Source organism: Cucumis sativus, chromosome 1, assembly GCF_000004075.3.
Source record: "Cucumis sativus cultivar 9930 chromosome 1, Cucumber_9930_V3, whole genome shotgun sequence".
Lineage (NCBI taxonomy): Eukaryota > Viridiplantae > Streptophyta > Magnoliopsida > Cucurbitales > Cucurbitaceae > Cucumis > Cucumis sativus.
The window spans coordinates 1,356,548-1,371,538 of NC_026655.2; the positions used below are offsets into that span (position 1 = coordinate 1,356,548).

General features: G+C 35.0%; 2 protein-coding genes across 2 annotated transcripts; one reads left to right on the forward strand and one right to left on the reverse strand.

Annotated features, from left to right (window-relative positions):
- The first annotated feature begins 349 nt into the window (after positions 1–349).
- On the forward strand, positions 350–8,736 carry LOC101217264 (plasma membrane ATPase 3). The gene is made up of 22 exons (XM_031881344.1): positions 350–710; positions 2,218–2,331; positions 2,421–2,540; positions 2,635–2,733; positions 2,834–2,971; positions 3,121–3,255; positions 3,356–3,535; positions 4,121–4,327; positions 4,413–4,532; positions 4,636–4,755; positions 4,857–4,979; positions 5,089–5,193; positions 5,284–5,428; positions 5,812–5,976; positions 6,100–6,338; positions 6,637–6,669; positions 6,804–6,885; positions 7,182–7,342; positions 7,493–7,678; positions 7,763–7,945; positions 8,028–8,206; positions 8,364–8,736. Exons 2-22 carry the CDS (start codon positions 2,269–2,271, stop codon positions 8,458–8,460), a joined length of 2,880 nt encoding a protein of 959 aa, XP_031737204.1. The 5' UTR covers positions 350–710; positions 2,218–2,268; the 3' UTR covers positions 8,461–8,736.
- A 1,453-nt stretch (positions 8,737–10,189) lies between these two features.
- On the reverse strand, positions 10,190–13,176 carry LOC101217494 (protein NRT1/ PTR FAMILY 2.11). Its single transcript, XM_004138100.3, has 4 exons — positions 13,010–13,176; positions 12,715–12,932; positions 12,075–12,625; positions 10,190–11,512 (listed from the first exon to the last, which is right to left on the reverse strand). The coding sequence occupies exons 1-4, from the start codon at positions 13,101–13,103 to the stop codon at positions 10,618–10,620; spliced, it is 1,758 nt and encodes a 585-aa protein (XP_004138148.1). The 5' UTR covers positions 13,104–13,176; the 3' UTR covers positions 10,190–10,617.
- Positions 13,177–14,991: the final 1,815 nt, after the last annotated feature.

Consider the following 14,991-nt stretch of genomic DNA (forward strand, 5'->3'; position numbering starts at 1 on the left):
ATAACATTCTTGGATTTGTAAGAATTTTACAAACAAGAATAAAATGATGAGATGTTTAAAGATATAAACATCAAAATGAAGTTGATAAATGTAACAAATTAATATCTATAGATAATGATCGTTGAACTATGTTTACTTTAATAATAAATTGCAAAAACGAAAATCGACCAACTTGTAAAGAAAGAATGACCATAGGTGTTATAGTCGAGCTAAATTCGACATTAAATATACATAAATATGTGTGTATGTATTGGTTAATTTTGTGTGTGGAGTCCATTACCGGTGTCACTATCTCTCTCTCTCACTCCGCCCACGACTGGCTATATTTTTTTTCATTCTTTCCTTCATTCTCTTTCTCCCTCACTCTCAAGTCTCACATCTTTCTCTTCCCTCCTTAACTCTCCCTCTTTCTTACTTCTCATATCATCTCTCTCCTCACGTTCTCCATCTTCTTCCGTTCTCACTTCCTCTCTCTGCCTTTTCAGTTTTTTCCCTCTCTGCCATACTTTACTCAGTGTAATTTGTCCGGAAACATGCTCAAATGGGTGCCTGAATCGACTGCTCATCTTTGTCCGGCGAGAGATTAGGTCGAGTTCTCGTCATTCAACTTCAAAAACCTGTAACAGAGCGTTCAACCGGAGACATCTCAATCTTTCTCACCAGCGCTACTGCGAATCGTTATCTAGCATTGGGATTTGAGTCTATCATAGGTATTTTTCTTCCTTTCATACTTCTCTATTTAATTATCGTGGGCTTCAACTCTGAAAGTGTTACTAATCTTGAGTTCAATTCCGTTTTTTTTCTTCGTGTTTTTGTTATTATCATTATGATTCTTGTTTAGAGCTACTACTTATCAATTTTTGTTTTTAGTTTAGAATTTTCAATGAAGAAATGAGTTTGGGTTACTTTTTATTTGTTTATTTGAGTAGGGCTTGACCGGTTTAGAAGTGCGCGAAACCTGTTGTCGAGTAAAGTGATTTTTTTAAAAAAACAAAGACAATGTTAAATCGAATAGGTTAAAATAGTTTAGGGTTTATTGATAATGAGTAACATGTCTTTTCGAATTTCGAAGAGGAATTGAAAATTTACTCCACATTAAAAAGATAAATTAAAATTTTAAATATTTTTATGTTGTTTTATATTTAATTATCTTCTTTTGAAACACAATGATGAATTTTCATTTGACCGTAAAATTATCCCTCGGAATTTTTTTTTCTTCTTAATTTTAATGCTTAATTCGTAAATTTCCTTCCTATAAAAAAGTTGAATTTAGAGTTTAGTTTGCGACAATTTTTAAGATTTTTTTTAGGAAGGAGTAAATTATTAAGACTATGACACCATTTTAGATATTCTATTTTAGGGACTAGTCATATATTTTTTTAAAAAATTTGTATCCAAATAGTAAAAACATTTATAAAAAATAGCGTATAATTTTTTTTTTATTTTGGACTAGTAATTAGAGGATTATTAATTTTTTAATTTGTTATTTTTGTAATTTAAATAATGTAATACCTTCTATTATCATAAATTTTATTTTTTTATTTACAAAGGCTTACTTTCCAATTTAAATCATATATTTAAAATGAGATTAAATTATTTTTTAAATGGTACCAAATTTAGAATTAACCTGTTTTTGATTTAAATATATGAATTAGAATCGTTGGGAATATATTTGTCTTAATTAGTTGAATAAGGTTGGTATGATTTTGTGGAAAACTGATTCCACCAAATTGAATTGTTGTTTATTTTGACTAATTTTGACTTAAGTTCTTACTGTTTTTTCTGATTACGTAGTCTATTAAACTCATGTATAGTTTCTCAGTTATAATAATTCCCTAAATTTAAATTCCACTTGAGTGTAAAAGGGAAAATAGAAGTTGAATTCATCAAAATGACCACATTAAATGGATAGATTAATGACATTTTTCCCCCCTTCTTTAGAGTGGTAGCAAGGTTTGAAGTTTTGCACTTTTCATAAAGATTATTTAATGGGGGATTATTATTTTAACTAACCAACTCTACTGCTGCTCTAAACGCTACATGCAGTTGCTCTCTGTTTCTGCATTTTTTTTTTTTAATTTTTGGAAGCTGATGGGCTTCTCATTTTCTGCTCCAGAATTTTCACCGTTGATTTCTCGCTTGGTTTGATATCCTTTTGTTATTTCGGTAATCTGAGGAAACACTTTCTTGCCTTGTATTTGGTGGTTTGGTTTGTAGTGTTTGGTGACCATTGGAGATTTTGAGCTGACGTTATAGGGTCAAAAGAAAATGGAAGAAAAGGGAGAGAAGCCTGAGGTTTTGGAGGCTGTATTGAAGGAAACTGTGGACTTGGTAACGGATCTATACAATTTATTTGTCTTTGCTTGTTTTCATGTGGGAGTAATTCCCTAGCACTCACTTTCAGAACCATGTGAATGCAGGAAAACATACCCATCGAGGAGGTTTTTGATAATCTGAGATGTAGCAAAGAGGGTCTTACTACAGCAGCTGCTGAGGAACGGCTTGTAATTTTTGGTCACAACAAGCTTGAGGAGAAGAAGGTAATCAATGTCTCACCTCTAACGTTAGTGATCTTGTTGTCTGGAAATTAAAGTGCTAATCATGTCTTGGTTCTCATCCTAAATATTTTTCCAGGAAAGTAAAGTACTGAAGTTTTTGGGTTTTATGTGGAACCCCTTATCATGGGTAATGGAGGCTGCTGCTATTATGGCCATTGCACTCGCAAATGGTGGAGTAAGTGCTCAACTCTTTGGTTCGTATTGTCATATATCTCAGTATATCTCATCCATACCTGATGTCGTTGTACAAAGATTACTAATACATTCTTGTGCAGGGAAAGCCTCCTGACTGGCAGGATTTTGTTGGTATTATCGCCCTGTTGCTTATCAACTCAACAATTAGTTTCATTGAGGAAAATAATGCCGGAAACGCTGCAGCTGCGCTAATGGCCAGTTTAGCTCCCCAAGCCAAGGTACTGCTCGTTTCTAATTACTTCATTATTTCGAGTGACAGTGTAACTATTAGTCCAAGCAGTGGCTTCTCTTCTCCTTCTCCTCCTCTTTAGAAAAGTTGTTATATGGCCTATTTAATTTTGTTCTTTTTTATGTATGTTTATATAAGATTCTTCGAGATGGAAGGTGGAGTGTACAAGATGCGTCGGTTTTAGTTCCTGGTGATATTATAAGTATCAAACTTGGGGATATTATTCCAGCTGATGCACGTCTTCTGGATGGGGATCCGTTGAAAATTGACCAGGTGAGATCGTATTTGCTGACTTCATCCATATATATTTTTAAATTATGATGCTATTTTCCTGAAAAACTGAGTTCTCTGAATCCTGCTTTGATTTTTGCAGTCTGCACTTACAGGCGAGTCTCTTCCTGTTACTAAAGGTCCCGGCGATGGCATATACTCTGGTTCTACTTGTAAACAAGGAGAGATTGAAGCGGTGGTCATTGCCACTGGTGTTCATACTTTCTTTGGTAAGGCTGCCCACCTTGTTGACACCACTAACCAAGTGGGACACTTCCAAAAGGTAAAGAAGTTTTTTGCTAAACTATACTGTGAAATTTTTTAGTGGTGAATGAGAATTATGTTTAGAAGTCATCTTTACAGATAAAAGTTGAAAACAGTTCGTTTATTCTTTTTTTATGCTGAAGCTTATTTGGTAGGGCAGTCTTTCATAACAAAAGCAGCAGGAAACAAAACTGCATTTTTGTTATGAAGTATAACATGATTTATATTTTAATTTAGAATCCATTTTGAGAATTTTTAGAAATACACCGAATCCAATTCTAATTGGGAAATTGCCTGACAAAATTACATTTAAAAAATTGGGGAAATTGCCTGACAAAAACATTTAAAGAAACAGCCAACGACACCTCTTTTTTGCATATAGCAAATATGACAAATATGACAAGTAATTAGTGATATCATACGGCTATCAGACGGGTATGAGAGGGCTATCAGAGTGTTATCAAAGGGCTATAACAGGGTTATTGGCTTTTAAATTTGCTATTTTGCAATTTAGAAAATGTAGTGACGTAGGCCCTATTATCATTTTTTTTTTGCTATTTTTGCAAGTGCCTCACCATAATTTTCCCCCTTTCTTGTCTTGTAGGTCTTGACTGCAATTGGGAACTTCTGCATATGTTCCATTGCTTTGGGCATGATTACAGAAATTATTGTCATGTACCCCATCCAAGATCGTGACTATCGTCCTGGAATTGACAATCTTCTTGTGCTTTTGATCGGAGGAATTCCAATTGCCATGCCCACAGTTCTCTCTGTGACAATGGCTATCGGCTCTCATAGGTTATCTCAGCAGGTTTGCTAGGATTTCAAGATTTCCTGTCAAGTATGATTCAACTATGAGAAATGAATGAGTGAGATAGTGTGATAATTACTTGTAGGGTGCTATCACAAAGAGGATGACTGCAATTGAAGAAATGGCAGGAATGGATGTGCTTTGCAGTGACAAGACAGGAACACTGACACTAAACAAGCTAACTGTCGACAAAAATCTTGTTGAGGTTAGCTAGGAAATGTAGCCATGTTCAACTTACTTACATACATATCATTCAACCTACTAATGGTAAGTAATTCTGAATGGAATTTCTGACTTGAACATTTTAGGTTTTTGCTAAAGGAGTGGATGTCGATACAGTGGTTCTTATGGCAGCCCGGGCATCAAGAACAGAGAATCAAGATGCTATTGATACTGCCATTGTTGGGATGCTTGCTGACCCAAAAGAGGTTTCACTGACTTGTACATGCTTTGTTGCAAGGATTCATATTATATGTAACTACCCCGAGTATAGTATGTTCATCTATTTCCTTTTTTTTTTTTTTGAAAGGCTCGTGCTGGTATTCAAGAAGTACACTTCCTTCCATTTAACCCTACTGATAAGCGGACTGCATTGACTTACATAGACCATGAAGGTAAAATGCATAGAGTCAGTAAAGGGGCACCTGAGCAGGTACATATTTGCCATTTTAGGTTGCATTGATATTTCTTTTTTCCAACTGAAATGAGAAACCGATTTGTCTCGACTCACTATATTGTTTGTCTGTTGATTATGATCCTAGATTCTGAACCTTGCGCACAATAAGTCAGAGATCGAGCGTAAAGTTCATGCTGTGATAGACAAGTTTGCAGAACGAGGTTTACGCTCTCTTGCTGTGGCATACCAGGTACGTAGCGTCTCAATTGATGACCGTCCCTTGTAATTAATATTATTTTATCATGTATTTTTACTGGTTTTGTTCTCACTATACACACAGGAAGTTCCAGATGGTCGAAAGGAGAGTGCTGGAGGTCCATGGCAGTTTGTTGGCCTCCTGCCACTGTTCGACCCACCAAGGCATGACAGTGCAGAGACAATAAGGAGGGCATTAAATCTTGGAGTGAATGTGAAGATGATTACTGGTACCTATTTTTCGTAGCCAATCTGTTACTGTATAGAAATTTAACATCATTAGTGCTGAACCGGGGTTAAACATGCGCATGCATACAGTTTTTATCTAAAGGCTTGGATTTACCGTGGATGCCAATATCCCCTGTTTTTTGTATGCCTTTGATTTACTTTGGATGGAGCTTCTAGCTGTTACTCTTTGTTTGATTGGATTAAAGAGTAAAGCCATAAATGAATGCTAAAAAGGAAACCTGATATATTAGGTGATGAATATTCTGATTTCTCCATATGAAAGAATTTCTAAAAACATGTTTTGGCTATTTTTTCTGTTTGGCGTCATGAACCTGGGAGTAGTGACTGCCAGTTTAGGTTATTCTGACCCTTTTTGCTTTTTTAGGTGACCAGCTGGCCATTGGAAAGGAAACAGGACGTCGCTTGGGGATGGGAACCAACATGTATCCCTCATCTGCTTTGTTAGGACAGGACAAGGACGAGTCTATTGCTGCTTTACCTGTAGATGAACTGATAGAAAAAGCTGATGGCTTTGCTGGCGTTTTTCCTGGTATATATTCAATCTCCCGTAGATTTTTCTTCTTTTCTGAGATCTTGCGTTCTTGAAGTCATGACATTCATGCACTACTACATTATATGCTCATATTGATTCATTGATATTGTTTCAATCCAGAGCACAAATATGAGATTGTAAAGCGCCTGCAGGCAAGGAAACATATCTGTGGAATGACTGGCGATGGAGTAAATGATGCTCCTGCCCTTAAAAAAGCTGACATAGGGATAGCTGTTGCTGATGCTACTGATGCTGCTCGCAGTGCTTCAGACATAGTCCTTACAGAGCCTGGTTTGAGTGTTATCATTAGTGCTGTTTTGACCAGCCGTGCTATCTTTCAGAGGATGAAAAATTACACTGTAAGCAAGTTTGCTCCATTTCTCGCTTGAAAATTATTCTCCACATCGCCTCAACTGCACTTCCACAAAATTTTAAAGTATGTATTGTTGTATAGAATAGCGATCTTCGTCGTCTTCTCAATATTTTTCATTTTCATTTTTTATTTTTAAAACAAAGCATGGAGGAGGTATGTGATGATGCTTGCTGAATTGGATGGCTGATATGTGCAGTTTCAATTATTATTCTTCTTCTGTTTTTCTTCTTATTATTATGGAAGAGGTTTGTGATGATAACTTGCTAAATTTCTTTATGTGGCAGATATATGCAGTTTCAATCACTATTCGTATAGTGGTAAGTTAATGGTGATTCTTTTCAGATTCCAATTCCTGGGCATCTCAATGTTTTTTTTGTTAATCCATTCATTCAAGGATCATTTGCTATCATGATCTAGAAATGTATTCATTTTGTATGTTTCTTTTGAACAGCTTGGTTTCATGTTGCTGGCTCTCATATGGAAATTTGACTTCCCACCATTTATGGTGCTTATCATTGCCATTCTCAATGATGGTTCGTACTTATATTTTCTTTTCCTTAAAATTCATTATCATCAGCATCATATACTTGCCACCGAGTGAGTCTACTCTTAGATTTAGCCCATAGACCTTGCAAGTTGCCAACCAACTATATCTCTTTGTGATGTGTGAAATTAGCAAATATCATTCAAAGCTATAAATACTCATTTCTGCAGCTTCTGGTTAGAATATGAGTTTCTTGAAAGATAATTGACTTCTTGCAGGAGCAAATGGGAAAATGTTTTTCAAGTTTTTTTCTCACTTTTAATTGGTGAAACTTTATGATAATAGGTACAATAATGACGATATCAAAGGATAGAGTAAAACCGTCTCCTTTGCCTGATAGCTGGAAACTGGCTGAAATTTTCACAACTGGCATTATACTTGGCGGTTACTTGGCAATGATGACTGTTATCTTCTTTTGGGTGGCCTATAAGACAAACTTTTTTCCAGTAAGATAGCTGCATCTGTACTTTGAATGATTGCATTTAGAACTATCTGATTAGTGTTGACGGTCAACAATTGTTTTATCTTGTCAATTATTCTTACAACTAGTGATCTTCTATTAGATTGTTTAGCCGATTTACTTGCTTGTTTTCCAGCGAATCTTTGGGGTAGCAACTCTCGAGAAAACTGCTCATGATGACATAAGGAAATTGGCCTCAGCAGTGTATCTTCAAGTAAGCACTATAAGTCAGGCTCTCATATTTGTTACTCGCTCTCGAAGTTGGTCTTTCGTGGAACGTCCTGGGTTATTACTGGTTGCAGCTTTTCTGGTTGCACAGCTGGTGAGTGGGCTTTCATTAAACTTCAGTATAGATTTTTGTATAGGTATGATTAGAACTGAGCTGGTATTTCTCCCTCTTGAACAGATTGCTACTTTAATTGCGGTTTATGCAAACTGGGGCTTTGCTGCCATTGAAGGAATTGGATGGGGTTGGGCCGGTGTTATCTGGCTTTACAACATTATCTTTTACATCCCACTTGATCTCATTAAGTTCTTTATACGATATGCTTTGAGTGGGAGGGCTTGGGATCTTGTTATTGAACAGAGGGTATCTCTCTCTTCCTGCTGAGTTACTTAATATGATTTTGCCATTTGTTGTATCACTGATCGAGCCATTTCTTGGCATGTAGATTGCCTTCACGAGACAAAAGGACTTTGGGAAGGAACAACGGGAGCTACAATGGGCTCATGCGCAAAGAACATTACACGGATTGCAAGCACCCGATGCCAAAATGTTCCACGACCGAACTCATTTCACCGAGCTCAATCAGATGGCTGAAGAAGCCAAAAGGAGAGCTGAAATTGCAAGGTATGCACCGAACCTGAAGAACCATCTGTTTCACATATGCATCTTTTTTCCGTTGCATGACACAACATCAAGATGGTTATTTCCTAATCCTCTTAGGATGGTAGTGTTTCAATATGCTTCCTTTCTTAGTTTTGTTCTTGGGCTATATTTGCTTCAGGTTGAGGGAACTACACACCTTGAAAGGCCATGTTGAATCAGTGGTGAGGCTGAAAGGACTTGACATTGACACAATTCAGCAAGCTTACACGGTATGAAGAAGAAACACTGTTTGAGATCACTCTCATTGTAAATCATGGCAACTTTGTCAGTTCTGAAAGTGAAGAAAAACTGTTGCAAAACCATAATGTTTTGTTTAATATTCTAAATGGGTCCTAATGTCTATTTTAATGAATTTCTTAATCACTTGTCTCCACCCACCAACCTTAGCAACATTCTGCATTCTCTGAAAAGCTTCAGTAGGTCATTACGACCAACTTTTTTGTAGCTTACAAAGATTAATTTATTATATACTTTGTTATTGTTGTTAATGTTACATTTACAAATTTTTAAGGAAAAAGAAATCAATTTTTTTCTCCTCTGCTCTCCCCAAATGGTTGAATCCCACCCCTTTCCAATGTCTAATGAACTGTGGGAGTTTTTAACATTAAGAAGAAAGTGATGGTTAAATACTATATTCCAAAGAAGGATTAGAGAGGATGAATTAGCTTGAGGTTTGAGGCTTGATGCTTGATGCCTAATGTCAAAAACGTAACTGTAGATTACAAATTGTGTGGAATTATTGTGGCCAACCCTAACTTAAAAAGTATTTGGTGGGTCACATTATTCTCTTTCAAGATTTCATTTGTTAATCTAACCTGTTACCTTGAAGAGAGATGTGAAGGATAGTGCAATCTTAGGATCCATCTTGAACCTCTTATTGTTAATGGATTATTCATCAACAAACTTGGAGCATTATTTTTTTAGGAAAATTATGATAGATGGCAAAGTAAGAATCATAAAAAGAGTGCATCACACACTTTTTTAAAATTGCAGATATGATAATAGAATTAACTTTAAATTTTCATTATCTTCTTCGCGACGGTATTCTCTCAGTATCTCCTTTTGTACATTACTCTTAAAAGTTTTATTTTTGATTCTCTTCTTCCATTGTCTTTTTCACTATTGAAACTAAACATCAAACTATAGGTTTCTTTGAGAGAAATCACCTATTTTTCTTTCTTCCTTTGTTGGGGTCACAAATCTGTTTCATAAACCTATTTTATTTAATAGGGTGTAAATTTGTTAAGATGTAAAACATGTATGTTGGCTCGGTTTGATCATATTGATAATGACACCATTTCTATATCAAGAAGCAAAGATAGAAAAACACACAACAATCTGGCTTAAAATTATTGCTTTAGCATATCTAAGTTTTGACCATTTTAGAATGGGGTCCATAAATAAATGCATAGCCACAGAATATCCAGAATAGAACCCACCTTAATTAATTTTCAACAAAAGGCTATCAAATATCGAAAAAGACAACACAGCACAGCACAGCACAACCTGATTGGCCATCAAATTAGAACATGCAGAATTCTTAACTTCTTAAAACTCTTCTATTTTCAGCCATTCTCATCCTAATTTGATTCTAATACGTGCGACGTTTGAACCTTACGTGGTTGGCATTGATTAGGGTGTGCAATCATTTTTTTTGTTTGAGTACAATAACTACGAGGTGAAGAATAGAACCTTCAATCTTTTAAGAGAAAAGTCATAATAATCGTCGTTAAACTAAGTTCACTTAGACATGTGCCGTCCATCTTGGCTATTAACACTTTGTATCCATAATAAATAGGTGTTCTTTCCAGTACTTAATATACCATTCTCATTAATTAATGACCGACTTCAAATATATGTATTATTAAAACACCATGTATGAACATATACTAGAGTTACATATAAACTATTGAGTGAGTTGACATTAAAATAATAGAATTATCATGCTAGAAAATATGACCAAAGTCTCACATTCATTGAGTAAGGAGGAAATCATATATACACATATAAATATCATGGCAATTATTATCCAAGCATAGCAATATTCTGAAAGATTCCCCCATCAAAGTTTGTGATCTTGAAGCCTCAGAAGGCAACCTTAAACCACACGTAAGATTCGCTCAGAATTTTCCTCTCTTAATTTTTATTTCTTCTTGCTTTGTATGGATCAAATTCAAACAATGAATGCTCTCCACAACCACAGAACCTAGTTTTGTAAAATCTACCCTACCCTGCCATCCCTTAATTTATGCATTATAAGTTCTACACAGAGAACTTTTTTTGCTTAAATGACCCCAAGTTCATAATCTAATCCATCTGAAAACAGGGTTAATTAACTAATTATTTAAGCACTGCTGATATATGTATAGATATCAAACACTATTTTTCTCTGGTTGTTTTGATATCAAGTGAATTTCAGAGGCATTTTGAGGTGCCCCTTTGTACTTATACCACTTTGAACAAATTAGAAAGTAGCACAAATTGACTAATCCAATACCAGTAAGGAAGTAATAAAAGTAATCCAATCTCCCCTTGTTGAGATCCTCAGGTAACCAATCTCCTGACTTAGATCCTTCACTCATTCTATGAACTACTATTATCAACAGTCCATTCAAATAGCTCCCACCTGCAATGGCACAAAAGAACATTGACCCTCCAATGCTCCTCATATTCTCTGGGAATTGCTTGTAATAAAATTCCAACTGACTCACAGCTCCAAACCCATCAGCCAATCCATATAATGTCAGCTGAGGAATCAACCATGAGGCCGACATCGCTGAAATAGCCCCTTTTCGTGGCTCAATTCCGAGAGATGGCTTTGTAAGAGCAATGATTCTTCTTCTATCTTCAACTAATCCAGACAAAAGCACTGCCATTGTGGTAAGAAATATCCCAATCCCTAGCCTTTGTAGAATGGTGATTCCACCTTCTTTTTTCGTAAATTTTAGAAGGAAAGGGACTACGATTCGATCGTAAATGGGAAGCCAAATGCTGAGGCTTAGCATTGCAAAGATTGTGTAGGATGCAGCTGGGATTGTGAAGTTTCCTATCCGCCGGTTTGATTGAAGGGCTTGAAATATTGCATAAGTATTCTGTTGGGCTTGAGTAGCAAAGAACAAAACTCCTGCCAACCAAACTGGTAGCACTCTCACTAAACACTTCACTTCTTCCACTTGTTGCATACTGCAAAGTTTCCATGGATCTGCTGCCGATCCATCTTCCTTTATTTGGTCTTCTGCTGTTATGATTGCTGCTTTGTCCAGAAATCTGTTCACCAACATTGATTTGTGGCTCAAATTAGTTCCTGTTTGTGAGCATAGTAAGGTATAGGGTCGTTTGGAATGACTACTTTCTTATGTAGTCATTTCAAACAGATTCTAAGTCGCGAATAATATGAGGTTTTTGTATGAATGATCCATTTCAGGAGGCATTAAAACGGAAGGACCCCAATCCTAAAAAACAAATGAAAACTAACCTTCTAAAGGTATCATAGAGCACTACTTTGTTAGGGATGTCCCTCCTGTCAAGCAATATTTGAAGCCTTAACATGATACTCACTTCAATCGAGATTTTTTTAATCAATAGTTGGCCAACCGGTGATTAAAAATGAAAATTGTGTTAGAAACCGGACTATTTTGCAATGAGTGAGACGTGGGACAGTAATGCTTTTCAGGCGATGAAGTGCTCTATGACGCAAGTAGAATGTTAGTTTTCTAGGATTAGGTCATTCTATGTTAACGCCACTGGGATTTAGTAATTCGTACAAAAATCTTGGAAAATATCATAACACTATGGAGCGAGAGAAAAAAGGGGTTGGGCGGTTTTATACCTGAACTGATCTGAATAGGAAAGTTTGGAGTTAATGGAGCCTGGAGGTGTGTATTCAAAGAGAGAAAGCCATGGTTGATCTGGTTGCTTGAGTTTTCTTTTCTTAATAGCAACCACAAGAACTTGTGCAACACTGGTCATTGGACTGCCAGTAGCTTTCACTTTCACATAGATTTTAGAACCCACAAAGAAGAGTATACAAGCAATCAACATAAGGATTGCTGGAATTCCCAATCCCAGAGCCCAGCTGACATTTGTTTGCACATACACAATGACTGTAATTGATACCATCATTGCAAAAGTGTAAGTGAAAACATACCAATTGAAGAAACTATTAATTCCTTTCTTCCCAGCTTCTGTATTTGGATTAAACTGATCAGCTCCAAATGCCAAATTACATGGTCTAATGCCACCAGCTCCAATTATCATAAGGCCAAATCCAAACAGTAGGAAAGTCATCTGCCCTGCTGTTGGCCCTTTACACAAATCTGCTATACAGTGTGGTGGATGCAAGGTCTTGACTGCTGCTGTGAGATGAATTACAAGCAACCCCTTGAATGGAAAAAACAAACATTAATCATTCAAATGATGGGAAATGAGAAAAGTTCAAATTTTTAAACAATATAAGTGAGAACAACTACCAAGAAAGAGGCTATGATAGCAAATCCCAAGGTTTTATAGCGACCAAAATAAGTATCACAAAGAAAAGCTCCAACTAAAGTGACTAAATTAGTGCTGCCATTGAAGATATTAAGTATAGTCGCTGCTGTTATACTCTTCATATTGAAAACTGAAGTCAGATAAATCAAGAGATTTGCTAATGTTCCAATAGCTCCCAACTTCTCAAAAGTCTCATTACCTGAATGAAAAAACAGCATAAACAACAACAACAACAACAACAAAAATACATGAAACAGAACAGAAATGAAACATTACCTATGACAAAAGGCATGGCTTTCCAGCCTCTGTAATGTATTTGAGTCTCTCCATCATCATTTTTTGGAGGTGTTTCTTCATTGTTCTTCTCCATGTTTTTTAATCTCTTTCTCTCTGTATGTGTTTAACAAGTGCCTCAGTTTGGTGTATTTATCCCATTTTTGTGGATGGAAGCTTAAGTAAGAAAATTGTCCATTAGAGTACAAAATTGGGGTCTTTTTTTCAGTTTTACTGCAAATGTGATGTTGTCGTTTAGGTAATGGAATTTCAATTTGCTTTTTCTAAAACAAGAGCATGCGGCTGGCTTAGCTTGGACCACGCCACTGGCTACCACCGTCCTCACAACCAGTCCGATGATTTGCACAAAAATTTGGTCACGACACTCTAAATATATCTTTCACATGTTATGGCGGTACACAATTTTGTATGCTTGCTGATATCAATTAAAGATAAACGAACAAAAAAATTCCTATACAATAAAGAGTCAAAGACAAAGATTGAACAGTATTATTAGCTACGCTAATGAACATAGATAGTTAACCATCTCTACTTAGAGAAGCAAGTAGAGTTAAAGAGTTTATACAACACACTCCCTTAAACGATCAAAATTGTAAATATTGGTTGTTGAAAGGGTCATGCTTCTACTCATGCATTTCAACAAACCAACCTAATTCAAACCACTCTATTCACTTTTACACTTGGTTTTTTTTTAAAGAAACTTTTTGTTTTGATTTTATCTAACCAAAGCTCTTGTTCTTTCGTTGGAGGTTAGAAATTTGTATTCGATTCACGTTAGTAAAAGATTTTGTTATTGGTTTTTCATCCGATTACACTATGTAAGTGCAACATTTTGGTAAGTAATTAATATTGTTTAATGTATAGTAGGAAAACACTGCTTTGGATAGCATTAGTTGTTTGGACATTTAAGATACACTAATTTAATTGGACTAATAAATGTATGGTATAGAGGTAGTGAAAAGTTAAATACCTAATCAAGATAGATGTAAATGTTGTAAAGAAATCGGTCGATAAATTATATATCGTTAATTTGATATTTTTATATTTTTATAAGTTTACATAATACAAAATTAAAAGGTTAATGTTATATTAGACATAAACATAAAATTGAAAGTTGAAACTAAAATTAAAATTGTAATTTACATTATTGAGTTTTGGATAACGAGTTAATTTCATGGCAGATTTTCAACATGGTACAAAAGTAAATTTATATTTTCTTATAAAGTATTTCAAGTCATAGATTTACTAGAAACAAAGTTGAAAATTTTAAAGACAAAAAAGTATCGATACATATTTTGTTACGCACACCACTTATTTGTTAAAGTAGAAAAACAAATTAAATTTAGAAACCAAACTTATATTATATTTTAAGTACTATAAAAAAAAAATATATAAAGTTGAGGTACATATTATATGCATTATATATATGAAAAGTTGAACAAAACATATTACAAGAAGTGTCAAATTCATCTATTTACATATTTCTAAGAACATGATCAATAATTGATGTATATACTGTGAAAGAATGCATCATTTAAGGGTTGAAAAAGTAAAATGACGAAAACGACCTCTCACCCAATTAGGCCCCACATACCAACAAGTCGATCCCATCATATTTTTTGATCGTGACCATGGGGTATTACAATAGAAAACTTTTACACGATTGTCGAATATGAAATTTTAAAAAATACGACAATGTCTTCAAATTTTAATTGAGTTATTTTTCTTTGAAAGATAGAAAGTAAAGATATTATCTTATTGAATTTTTACTTATTTACCTATGAAAATCGACATTTAGTAATTTGTTTTTTTACGTTAATTGAGAAAAAGTCTAGAGATGTTATTAATAGAAATTACTAATGATATTATACTTTGAATTGAAGTGTGTTATATTTAAGTAATTGATTAATTACATATTAGTTGAGATTTAGAGACAGGTTGGAGTTTCTATAAATGATTGATTT

Coding starts and splice junctions, on each gene's coding strand:
- LOC101217264 (XM_031881344.1), top strand. CDS start 2,269: ATGGAAGAAAAGGGAGAGAAGCCTGAGGTTTTGGAGGCTGTATTGAAG. Junction 4,533..4,635: donor TCGACAAAAATCTTGTTGAG/GTTAGCTAGGAA, acceptor TGAACATTTTAG/GTTTTTGCTAAAGGAGTGGA. Junction 5,977..6,099: donor CTTTGCTGGCGTTTTTCCTG/GTATATATTCAA, acceptor GTTTCAATCCAG/AGCACAAATATGAGATTGTA.
- LOC101217494 (XM_004138100.3), bottom strand. CDS start 13,103: ATGGAGAAGAACAATGAAGAAACACCTCCAAAAAATGATGATGGAGAG. Junction 12,933..13,009: donor AGCCATGCCTTTTGTCATAG/GTAATGTTTCAT, acceptor TTTTTCATTCAG/GTAATGAGACTTTTGAGAAG. Junction 12,626..12,714: donor CTATCATAGCCTCTTTCTTG/GTAGTTGTTCTC, acceptor TTTCCATTCAAG/GGGTTGCTTGTAATTCATCT.